Genomic DNA, 12,077 nt, shown 5'->3' on the forward strand with positions numbered 1-12,077 from the left:
CACCATAAAGCTTCTGATTGTCCTCGTAATGGCTTTGTACATCTTAAATAGTACTTAAGAGCTCTTACTGGGCAAAGTACTCTCTCTAGTTCGTTCCCCACCAAGTTGGACAGGCTTGGGATTTCGAACGACTTGGGCCAAGGACGAGAAGGAAGCTTGTTTTTAGCCAAAAAACCGAGCTGCAAGGAACACGTAGCCGTTTCAGATGTAAAACCTACGTTCCTGCTGAAGGCGTGGATCTCACTGACTCTTTTAGCTGTTGCTAAGCAAACGAGGAAAAGAGTCTTTAATGTGAGATCCTTAAAAGAGGCTGATTGAAGCGGTTCGAATCTTGCTGACATCAGGAACCTTAAAACCACGTCTAGGTTCCAGCCTGGTGTGGACAACTGACGTTCCTTTGAGGTCTCAAAAGACCTAAGGAGGTCCTGTAGATCTTTGTTGGTGGAAAGATCCAAGCCTCTGTGGCGGAAGACCGCTGCCAACATGCTTCTGTAACCCTTGATCGTAGGAGCTGATAGGGATCTTACATTCCTTAGATGTAACAGGAAGTCAGCTATCTGCGTTACAGAGGTACTGGTTGAGGAAACTGCATTCGCCTTGCACCAGCTTCGGAAGACTTCCCATTTTGACTGATAGACTCTGAGAGTGGATGTCCTCCTTGCTCTGGCAATCGCTCTGGCTGCCTCCTTCGAAAAGCCTCTAGCTCTTGAGAGTCTTTCGATAGTCTGAAGGCAGTCAGACGAAGAGCGTGGAGGCTTGGGTGTACCTTCTTTACGTGTGGCTGACGCAGAAGGTCCACTCTTAGAGGAAGAGTCCTGGGAACGTCCACTAGCCATTGCAGTACCTCGGTGAACCATTCTCTCGCGGGCCAGAGGAGAGCAACCAACGTCAACCGTGTCCCTTCGTGAGAGGCGAACTTCTGAAGTACCCTGTTGACAATCTTGAACGGAGGGAACGCATACAGGTCTAGATGGGACCAATCCAGCAGAAAGGCATCCACGTGAACTGCTGCTGGGTCTGGAATCGGAGAACAATACATCGGGAGCCTCTTGGTCATCGAGGTAGCGAATAGATCTATGGTGGGCTGACCCCACAGGGCCCATAGTCTGCTGCAAACATTCTTGTGAAGGGTCCACTCTGTGGGGATGACCTGACCCTTCCGGCTGAGGCGATCTGCCATGACATTCATGTCGCCCTGAATGAACCTCGTTACCAGCGAAATCTTTCGATCTTTTGACCAAATGAAGAGGTCCCTTGCGATCTCAAACAACCTCCTCGAATGAGTCCCTCCTTGCTTGGAGATGTACGCCAAGGCTGTGGTGTTGTCGGAGTTCACCTCCACCACCTTTCTTAGCTGGAGGGACTTGAAGTTTATCAAGGCCAGATGAACTGCCAAAAGCTCCTTGCAGTTGATGTGAAGTGTCCTTTGCTCCTGATTCCACGTGCCCGAGCATTCCTGTCCGTCCAGTGTCGCACCCCAGCCCGTGTCCGATGCGTCCGAGAAGAGACGGTGGTCGGGGGTCTGAACAGCCAATGGTAGACCTTCCTTGAGAAGAATGCTGTTCTTCCACCACGTCAGTGTAGACCTCATCTCTTCGGAAATAGGCACTGAGACCGCCTCTAGCGTCATGTCCTTTCTCCAGTGAGCAGCTAGATGATACTGAAGGGGGCGGAGGTGGAGTCTCCCTAACTCGATGAACTGGGCCAGCGATGAAAGTGTCCCTGTTAGACTCATCCACTGCCTGACTGAACATCGGTTCCTTCTCAGCATGCTCTGGATGCATTCTAGGGCTTGACTGATCCTTGGGGCCGACGGAAAAGCCCGAAAAGCTCGACTCTGAATCTCCATACCTAGATAGACAATGGTTTGGGATGGGACGAGTTGGGACTTCTCTATATTGACCAGGAGGCCCAATTCCTTGGTCAGATCCATAGTCCATCTGAGATTCCCCAGACAGAGACGACTTGACGGAGCTCTTAAAAGCCAGTCGTCCAAATAGAGGGAGGCTCTGATGTCTGCCAAGTGAAGGAATTTGGCAATATTCCTCATCAGTTTGGTAAACACAAGAGGTGCCGTGCTTAGGCCAAAGCACAGGGCTTGGAACTGGTACACGACCTTTCCAAAGACGAACCTTAGGAAAGGTTGGGAGTCTGGATGGATGGGGACATGAAAGTACGCGTCTTTCAGGTCTAAGGAGACCATCCAGTCTTCCTTCCTGACCGCTGCTAGGACCGACTTCGTCGTCTCCATCGTGAACGTCTGCTTGGTGACAAAAGCATTGAGAGCACTGACGTCCAGCACCGGTCTCCAACCTCCTGTCTTCTTCGCTACCAGGAAGAGACGGTTGTAGAAGCCCGGGGATTGATGGTCCCGGACTATGACTACCGCTCCCTTTTGTAGCAAGAGCGACACCTCTTGTTGCAACGCTAGCCTCTTGTCCTTCTCCTTGTAGTTGGGAGAGAGGTTGATGGGAGACGTTGCTAGAGGGGGACTGCGGCAGAACGGAATTCTGTACCCCTCCCTTAGCAACTTCACAGACTGAGCGTCTGCACCTCTGCTCTCCCAAGCTTGCCAGAAGTTCTTGAGCCTGGCTCCCACTGCTGTCTGGAGAGGAAGGCAGTCAGATTCTGCCTTTTGCGGACTTGGAACCCTTCTTCGATTTGCCATGGTGACTGTCGGCACGGGTACCTCCTCTGCTGGAGGTTCTGCCACGAAAGGGCGGGATGAACCTAGTTGCTGGTGTGTCCACTGATGCAGAACGGAAAGGTCTAGGCACGGAAGGTAAAGCTTTAGCCTTACGTGCGGAAGATGCCATCAGGTCATGGGTATCCTTCTGGATCAACGAGGCAGCCATCCCCTTGATCAGCTCCTCCGGAAAGAGACACTTGGAGAGAGGAGCAAACAACAACTCCGACTTCTGGCAAGGAGTGATCCCAGACGACAAGAAGGAGCAAAGATGTTCTCTCTTCTTAAGCACTCCCGACACGTACGAAGCCGCAAGCTCACCAGACCCATCCCGAATGGCTTTGTCCATGCTAGACATGATAAGCATGGCAGAGTCCTTATCCGAAGGGGAAGTCTTTCTGCTTAACGCTCCCAAACACCAATCGAGGAAGTTGAAGATCTCAAAAGCACGAAAGACTCCCTTCAACAGATGATCCATGTCAGAAAAGGACCAGCAAATCTTAGATCGTCTCATAGCCAGCCTGCGGGGAGAGTCAACCAGACTTGAGAAGTCGCCCTGGGCAGAGGCAGGAACTCCCAAGCCGGGTTCCTCTCCCGTGGCATACCAGACGCTAGATTTGGAAGCAAGCTTGGTAGGCGGAAAGATGAAAGCAGTCTTTCCCAGTTGCTTCTTGGACTGCAACCACTCTCCCATAACCCTCAAAGCTCTCTTGGATGAGCGTGCGAGGACAAGTTTGGTGAAGGCAGGAGCTGCTGACTGCATGCCCAGAGCAAACTCGGAGGGAGGAGAGCGAGGGGTTGCAGACACAAACTGTTCCGGATACAAGTCCCTGAACAAGGCAAGGACTTTCCGAAAGTCTAAGGAGGGAGGCGTAGACTTGGGTCCTTCTAAGTCGGAGTGCGGTTCGTCCAAATGTGCAGCTTCGTCATCCGATACTCCATCATCCGAAAGCTGAGTAGGAAGTGGCAAAGGTGGAGCAGAAAGCTGAACGGCTGAATCCGGCAGCACGGGTGCATGCGTAGCTGCTGCGGATCCAACATCATGCCGCTGCTGGTCAGTCTGCGAGCTGGCAACAACAAAAGCAGAGTGCTGGTGCGTGGGAGGGAATGCCGTGGGTTGCGGAGCATGCCATATGGGATGCGGAGCATGCCGCATGGGTTGCGGAGCATGCCGCATTGTGTCAAAACACGGCAGCTCTACAGCACCTTCCCACTGCTGATGCGGTAGCTCACGCATGTCAACGGAGGGTGCAGCATGAACATGCGTCTGGCAGGGTGGACTGCGCATCGGAGGTGGAGCTCTCACAGGTGGAGTGTGGGAGCAGGCAGCCGCAGTATCTGCTGAGCGCACAACCGTGGCAGGTTGTAGGTTAACTGGTGCCGTGTCAACCTTCTCAGCACGATACTCCTGCATAAAGGAAGCAAGCTGAGACTGCATAGTCTGCAGCATGGACCACTTAGGATCTACCGTGGTTGGTGCGGCAACAGACGGAGAAGTTGCCTGCTGCGGAACCACTCTACCTCTCTTGGGAGGTGTGCAGTCTTCGGAAGACTGCGGCGAGTCCGAACTGACCCAGTGGCTACACCTGGGCCGTTGGACTCGCTCGGAAGGGACCTTACGCTTGAGAGGTCGTGAGACCTTGGTCCAACGTTTCTTCCTCGAAACTTCTTCCACAGACGAGGAATGAGAGGGCTCATTCGTCTGTTTGTGGATGGGACGATCTCTGACAGATACGTCCGCAACCACTGAGGGTACATCCGTACGCTGATCAAGGCCTGCCGAACCCTTTGGTCCTTCGACATTGCTTCTCCCCTGGGCTTGGGAGCTTGCAAGAGGTCCCGGACTGGGAGGACGACTGGCACGAACAGATGTACCCTCATGCGCAACACTGACACTGACACTTTTCACTTCACTTGCACTCACAACACTTCCCACTGCACTTTGCGCTTTCAGCTCTTTGACATCTGCCAAAAGCTGATTACGGTCATTAGCCAATGACTCCACTCTGTCACAAAGAGCCTGAATGGCACGCATCATATCCGCCATGGAGGGCTGAGCACTAGTAGCAGGGTCGGGAGTCACCACTACAGGGGAAGGAATAGGTTGAGGGGCATGGGGAGAGAAAAAATCAAAAGAGCGAGAAGAACTCCTCCTGATCCTATCCTTCTCTAGCCTACGTGCATTTTTAAGGAATTCGTTAAAATCGAATTCCGAAAGCCCAGCGCATTCCTCACATCGATCTTCCAATTGACAGGATTTACCCCTACAATTGGAACAAACGGTGTGAGGATCTATGGAGGCCTTCGGAAGACGCCTAGTACAAGCCCTAACACTACACTGCCTGTACTTAGGGACTTGAGACTGGTCAGACATCTTGAATTGTAGAAATAGTCAAGGGGGAATTCCAAAATCTAGCAAAGTTCGTTAACAATTAATCCAAATTAAATCAAAAAGCTTGCTAAGCTAATGATAAAGATTCCTGAATAGCGAAGGCTAAAATTTAGAGCGAATACATCACCAAAATCGTGAAAAACAACTCCAGAATCAACAGCGTATCCAAGTAGGTCTTGCCGGTGGCACGACAGAGGAAAAATTGAGTTCTTGTTGACAAGAAGTACTTGAGTACCTGCTCACAGATGGCGCTGTTGTGTACACCCCCACCTGTATAGCGATCGCTGGCGTATCCCGACCTTAGATTTCTGTCGGGCAACGGAGTTGACAGCTACATGATCATCGGGTAAGATTAATATTGAAAAATACCAGTTTCTATAATACTGTATAATACATTTTTCCATTCATACCCATAAATCATTTATACCTTTTTTAAGGTCTGAATGCCTTCAAGCACAAAAATTCAAGTGCCTTTCAAGACTAAAAAAAGTAAAAGTAGCCCATAATAGGTGTTTGTGTATGCACACCCATGATTCCTAAGTAGATAATTAGTATCCTTCTCAAAGTTCTACAATAATTAGACCAGACAACATGAGATCAACAACAGCAGTCAAGAAATTAAGATAAGACTGATGGGTTTGTACAAAACAATGAGGTTTTGATAATAAAAGTTCTTATTTTTATACTCAGCTGATATTCATATTTCTTCTTCTCTAGAAGTTTCATTTAATCAACAATTACCAGAAAAATTTCAAATTAGTGTTATCATTTTCTTTCCCTTCAGAAAATACTTGCTCTTAGTAAAGGAATGGAACATTCTAGCAGTTAGTGAAAAGAAGCCCAGAGCTGACATGCCAGAGTTTGTCCTTTGAGTTTCGAAGTCGAAATTATCCCTATCCTTTGGATACTATGAGTCAGGGGAGGAAGGGGGGCATGTATATGAACATCAGGTGATTATAGAAATATGAAATTCTATTATTAAAATTCCATTTATTGGTGGCCTAGTGGTAGTGTCCTTATCTGGTGATTGCTAGACTGGGGTTCGAGGACAGCTCAAACTAGTTAGTTCCTTTGGTCGCTGCAACCTCACTATCCTTATGAGCAAAGGAGGGGGATGTGGGGCCTATAGATCTATCTGCTGAGCCATCAGCAGCCATTTCCTGGCCCTCCCTGGCCCTAGCTTGGGTGGAGAGGGGGCTTGGGCGCCGATCATATGTAATATGGTTAGTCTCTAGGGCATTGTCCTGCTTAATAGGGCAATGTCACTGTCATTTACCTCTGCCATTCATGAGCAGCGTTTAAACCTTTAAACCTCCCATGATATTCATATTGCTGACTCCCACACTCTATTGGAGGTGGGATGCCAGTAAAGGAAAGAGATAGGATCATTTTAAGAAAAAGCAATATATCAGGATTAAATTTTACTAATCTGGTCTAGATTACCTCCAACAAACCATCTCAAAATATAGTTTGAAATACAGGACTCCAGATCAATGATATTTAAAATACCAGATTGTAAACTCTCAACAAGTTCACAGTGCTCACAAACTTTGTAATGGAAACACTAAACAGTTCTCGAGGTGATCAACCAAACTGATTGGATGCTTTTAATGGGCTTCTCAGGTGCATATTTTACCTTTCTGATTGACCTCAATTCAAGGAAATACTTTCGCTTCAACAATGGGTCAAATGATTACCAATTAAAGTGCCTATGTTTTGATAATAAGACTAAGCTGCCCAAAGATTACCAATTAAAGTGCCTAGTTTTGGTAATTACCAGATTAAGCTGCCCAATCTCAAAATGGTCAAGGTTCCTGGGACTAAAAAGTTCTTTTGTACATGGATGATTGGCTAAAGATAAAAAATAAATTCCTTGACAAGGATAAAAGTTCAACAAGTATGGTTTATGCAGATTGTTGGATTGGCTGGGAGTCCTGGTCAATTTCCAAGAGTCCTTGCTGGCTTTTTGCAAAAAAAAATATTGTTGTAGAGTCCTAATTTGTTTTGCTTATACCAAACCAATCAATCAAGTTGTGCCAGACTCAATTCAAATGGGAATCTAAGCAACTGAAATTTCAATAATTGCAAATATTGACGAGTCAAAAAGAACACCTGAAAACAGAGCATGAACTTTTTCATATCATAAACTAGCCACATATTGTAAATCAACACCCCTGGAGGACTAAGACTCTCAAGAATGAGAGATGAATGGTCAAAGAATTTACTGGAAAGAGGAGTGCATTTCATCTTTCACTGTTAGTAAAACTTGTCTTAACGTACCTAATGGTCCTAAAGACTATAAAACTATAACTGCAACTCTTTTTTCCATAATAAAAATATAAAAAAGGCAATGGTTGAGATATTTTCACACACCTATTGAGAACTAAAATCTCAAATGTTTCTTTTAAAAGCTGAGGAAGGTTTAGTACCATAAGCTCATATAGATTTACCGTATATTTCCGCGTATAAGGCGACCTTCATATAAGACGAGGTACAAAATTTGAGCAAATTTTTATGAATTTATCTCATATCGGTAGTATAAGACGAATGCTCAATCAAAAAACCATCTGTGTATAGCCTAGGCTATATTTTGCAACACCAGATATCTTATGAAATATAGGTTATGTAAAGATGATGATATTACTTACTGTATCCTTATAAATTAAAAATAAATGAAATAACAAAACAAATCCTTTATTGTTTTCCTAGAACACGCGTCACCTAGCCTGCATTGTTTTGTTTACGCTCATCAGCTGCTCACATACGAGATGCCCGTTCCTCCTCTTTCTTCTTCTTTTATGTTCTTTGCGAGTTTGTTATAAAAGCATATAATAATGTAAAGGTGGAAAGTGTCATAAAATAATTTTAAAAATACGGGATCTCAAATGCCATGGATGGCTGTGAAGATGATTTATTGTACGAATGCGATGACGAAGCCAAAGTCGACTCACCGGAACCGGACTGGAATCCTTACGATGATGGCGTATATGATAAATCTCGTGATATGTTCGAACAGCTTTTCGAAACACAGTGATAACTGTGAGGAGTTTTAGTAGTGTTAGATTTATACATGTCGCAGGTTTGATGTTTAATATTGATTGGAAATAAAGTTTTACAAATTTTTAGGTTTTAAATGCAATGCTGTAATATACCGTAATTTTTATTGAGAAATAAAGATTGTACCGTTTGTAATCCAAAATTGTTATTTACAGCTAAAAATAATAATTTTCAAACTAATAAATAATGATATCCTATATGTTATTACTATCGTAATTAACACTAGCATTAAAATTAATGAAAGGTTAGCGAGAGGAAAAGTTGCTTACAACGCAACCAATACTCAATGTTTACATTTTCTCAGCTGTGCTCGTATGGTTAAAAGTTGGAATTATTCCTCGAATTTATCATTTATGCCCTTTTTGTAGATATGCTAATAATATATACGGTAAAAATTGTTTCATTACATTCATTATACATTTATATATTAATGTAAATCATTTCACGTGTGTCGGTGGTTATCGCACCTCAACCTAGGCTAGCCTACTGATAAACCAGCCATAGAATTCAAGGTGTGATTTTTATAACGGTAGTATAAGACGACCCCCCATTTTTAATGGTTGAATTTTGGAATATAGGGTCGTCTTATACGCGGAAATTTACGGAATTGTACTTGAAAAACTAAGTCCTTTTGAATATGCAATGCAAGATAAACTGTCTCATGTGACTAGAAATAACATGCTTTCTCTGATAACATACCAATTAAAAGTCTTTTAAGGTGGTGTTGAATGACTAACAGGACAGGTCATTTGAATTATAGATGTTAAGGCTAAAATACCAACACCAGCAGTGGTAAAATCCCAAATATTTATTGTCTGGATTTCAGTAATGAAACAAAGTAAACAACAAACCAAAATAAAATCAACTTCAGGGACAGTATAAGCAACCTTACTAAACAGGGAATGCAACACATTGACAGGTTTACAATTGCTAAAATGATATGTCTTCCCTGTAAGAAGAAGATTCATTCAGTTTTTGCATAAGGAGCCATTTTAATGTCATATGAGAAACCTTTCTCAAACAGATGTAAGTCTCATAAGGTCCTTTGAATGCAGGTACTTTCCTACCCTTGAACTCCGACAACTGGGAAAGGGCTGCCTAGTAGCATTTGATTATAGAGAATAACAACTACATCTGGGAGTACAGATGAATGTAAATGTATGCACTTATTGCAACAGAAGCATTGAGTGGATCAATACACCTTTCATCATACAGACAAGAATATTATCTACTTTGCAAGGTAGATTTATATCAAAGGTTGAAAAGATAGATAAAGGGTCGAAGCAGGTATTTCCAAGGAGTCTTGGTTCCCAAAGGCCTTGCTTGTTAACCTTTACTTAAGAAGGCACAGAACATTTAGGTCTGTATGGAGCATGTAAACATGCAACACCTTCAAGATCCTTTTTCAGGTGAAACAAATTGAGATAATACAACTCCTGTGGAATTGCGGAAGGTCTAAACTTAAGAATCTGCCTGATCAAGCCAAACAGGAAATAGGCAACCCGACCACCATTGTCATAAGCTGCTAAATTATCCTTAAGACTCTGTCGAAGAGATCTGAGTTTAGGACCCCTATAAGCATGAGGCAAGCCTAGTTCGTGAGAACGGTTTAGAGGATGAAGATAATCGTCTTCCAACAAGGCTACCTCAGGACTGTGGGGAAAAGCCATCTCAACTCCAGAATTCGACAAACGGGAACATGAGTGGGCTTTCGACGCTTAAATTGGACATGTTTCCTCGAGCAAAAAGGCTTTCTCTGAAAAGTCATTCACATGTTTACCCTTCATAATCATGGTTACTGGGTTGTGATCTGGCTCATGGCACATGGATACGGTAGTCAGAGTATTTTCTACAAGTGCCGGCTCAAGGTTCCACAGTATGTATATGATCAACACTATCAAGTTTACTATGGGCGTCGTCTTCTGAAATTAGTCTCAGAAGACCCATGACACAAAATAATAGGGGGGGAAGCTTTCGTCACAAAAAGGAACCTTTGTCTCCTTCTCATATTAGGAGGAGACAAAGTACGAGAGAAATCTCACTTAGTTTCCTACAACAAGAATAATATCTCTCCCAATGGGAGAATTTCCACTTCCTACAGTATTTACATGGTGATTTCATTAAACATCTCTTGTCTAGGCCAGAGGAACAATTGTGATGCGGATCAATGTCTGTCCGGCTCATGAGAATGCCACAGGGGTAGCTATCCCAGCTGGGGCAAGAACACAAAATCTGAGGCTTACTAGACATAAAGCATTCACTCGTAACTCACTTATAATGAATAGTAATGCAAGAGACCGAGAATAAAGAATAGACACATAAGGCACAAGCACTAAACACCATAAGGGTAGGCAAGTTAAATGCGAAATTCTCGATCGTAGAGAGGAAATGATAGGACATCCTCTTAACTTCACGACCAGGAGTGTAGTGAGGAAGTGTCATTAACATGCATTCTATGCCACATGCACAGTGGTTACTTAGCAACTAAGTATGATGCAATCAAACCAATTTTCTTGCATTATTTGGTCGTAGAGAATGAGATCAACAGTAACCTATATAAATGACTCAAAAGTTTCTATACGCATAGGTATAACATATGAAAATTCAAATCCTAACTGACGCTAAACAAATAATAAATTTGTAAAATTAGCTTCATGAATTTCAGTGCACATCCTCACTAAGAAGGCATTTCAAAACTCCACAATGAAGTAACAAAACGATAGAAGATTTTTATTCCCACAACTACTATATAAAAGACTATGGTGTTTGTTTCACAGTACAGTACAACACTGCACATTATTAATAGAATAATATAGTTACTACATTTAACATTGGCTTAACATATCTATGCTAATTGGTAAAGGTTCTTTTGGTTCCAAGAAATATCCCCTGCTACATTTTAGTTGCCAGTTGTCTCCTTAGTATGCCATGGTGTGTACAGTTTCTGAAATTCTTGAATACAATAGTACAGAGAGATTATAAACCTATCATGGCTAGGAACTATGTTATACTCAAATGCCTATCATATTAAATTTTCTAAATTATTGAACTATGTACATGGCTAGCATAGATTAAGTACTGTATACATAAAACATACTTACTTAACTGATGGATGTAACTTTGAATGCAAGTTCACCTTTTTTGACAAAGTTTCTCCTCCTCTGATTAATTGCAAGTACTCTGCTACAGCAGATCTAGCTGCCTGTGAAAGAGCTCTAGCCTTGGCATCACAAACCCAACAGTGAACTCCACGTCGTCCAGAATACACCCAGAGAATGTGTTGATACCCAAAGTCCTCTAATTATCAAAAGAAGATATAAAAATTCTATTAATCACATTACAACAGTGAATTATGTCGGTAAACAGGAATATCAACAGAAGATTGCCATGTTCTTTGAATATGAAAGCTCTTTTACACAAAATATATGAGGAACTACAGTATTAAATTTTAGCCATTTGTATTTTTCTTAACTATACAAACCTAAGTCATTTTAAATAGTACCATAGTTCACCTTTTGCTGACTCGACGGGAAGAGAAACACGCATCCTGTGCGATTGAATAGCGGGAGACCCTTAAGGCTCAACTCTCCTTACGGAAGGTCCCAACTACGGGTTTGCGGGTCGGACGGGATGAGCAGTAAAACCATAAATGGACTAAAATTTGTGATTTGTTACAACTCGTATACAAACCCTCGTCCTTTTAAAAAATAGACTCACAGTGAGGAGGGGGTAAACCATTAAACACCCAGAACCTGCAGGTGGCTGCAGAGCCTAGCATATTCTCCCTCCCACAGGAGGGAAGTGAGAAATAGATATCTACCCAGGCTACTGCTACAGGGGGAAAACTTGATAGGTGTTATCCTTAGGCTTCATATAAGTAACTGATTTGCCAAGTTTATGCTCCTCACCCCAGAGGAGTTGACCAAGTACAGAACCATACTC

At 43.4% G+C, this 12,077-nt stretch overlaps 1 protein-coding gene across 1 annotated transcript in view; it reads right to left on the reverse strand.

Annotated features, from left to right (window-relative positions):
* The window catches only part of Prim1 (DNA primase small subunit), a 105,419-nt gene that overhangs the window by 18,889 nt on the left and 74,453 nt on the right, over positions 1-12,077 (reverse strand). The window contains exon 5 of the mRNA XM_068389723.1: positions 11,237-11,432. Within this exon, the coding sequence (XP_068245824.1) occupies positions 11,237-11,432 (196 nt within the window). The remainder of the gene's footprint in view (positions 1-11,236; positions 11,433-12,077) is intronic.

The sequence above is a fragment of the Palaemon carinicauda genome, chromosome 16, assembly GCF_036898095.1.
Source record: "Palaemon carinicauda isolate YSFRI2023 chromosome 16, ASM3689809v2, whole genome shotgun sequence".
In the NCBI taxonomy this organism is placed as follows: domain Eukaryota; kingdom Metazoa; phylum Arthropoda; class Malacostraca; order Decapoda; family Palaemonidae; genus Palaemon; species Palaemon carinicauda.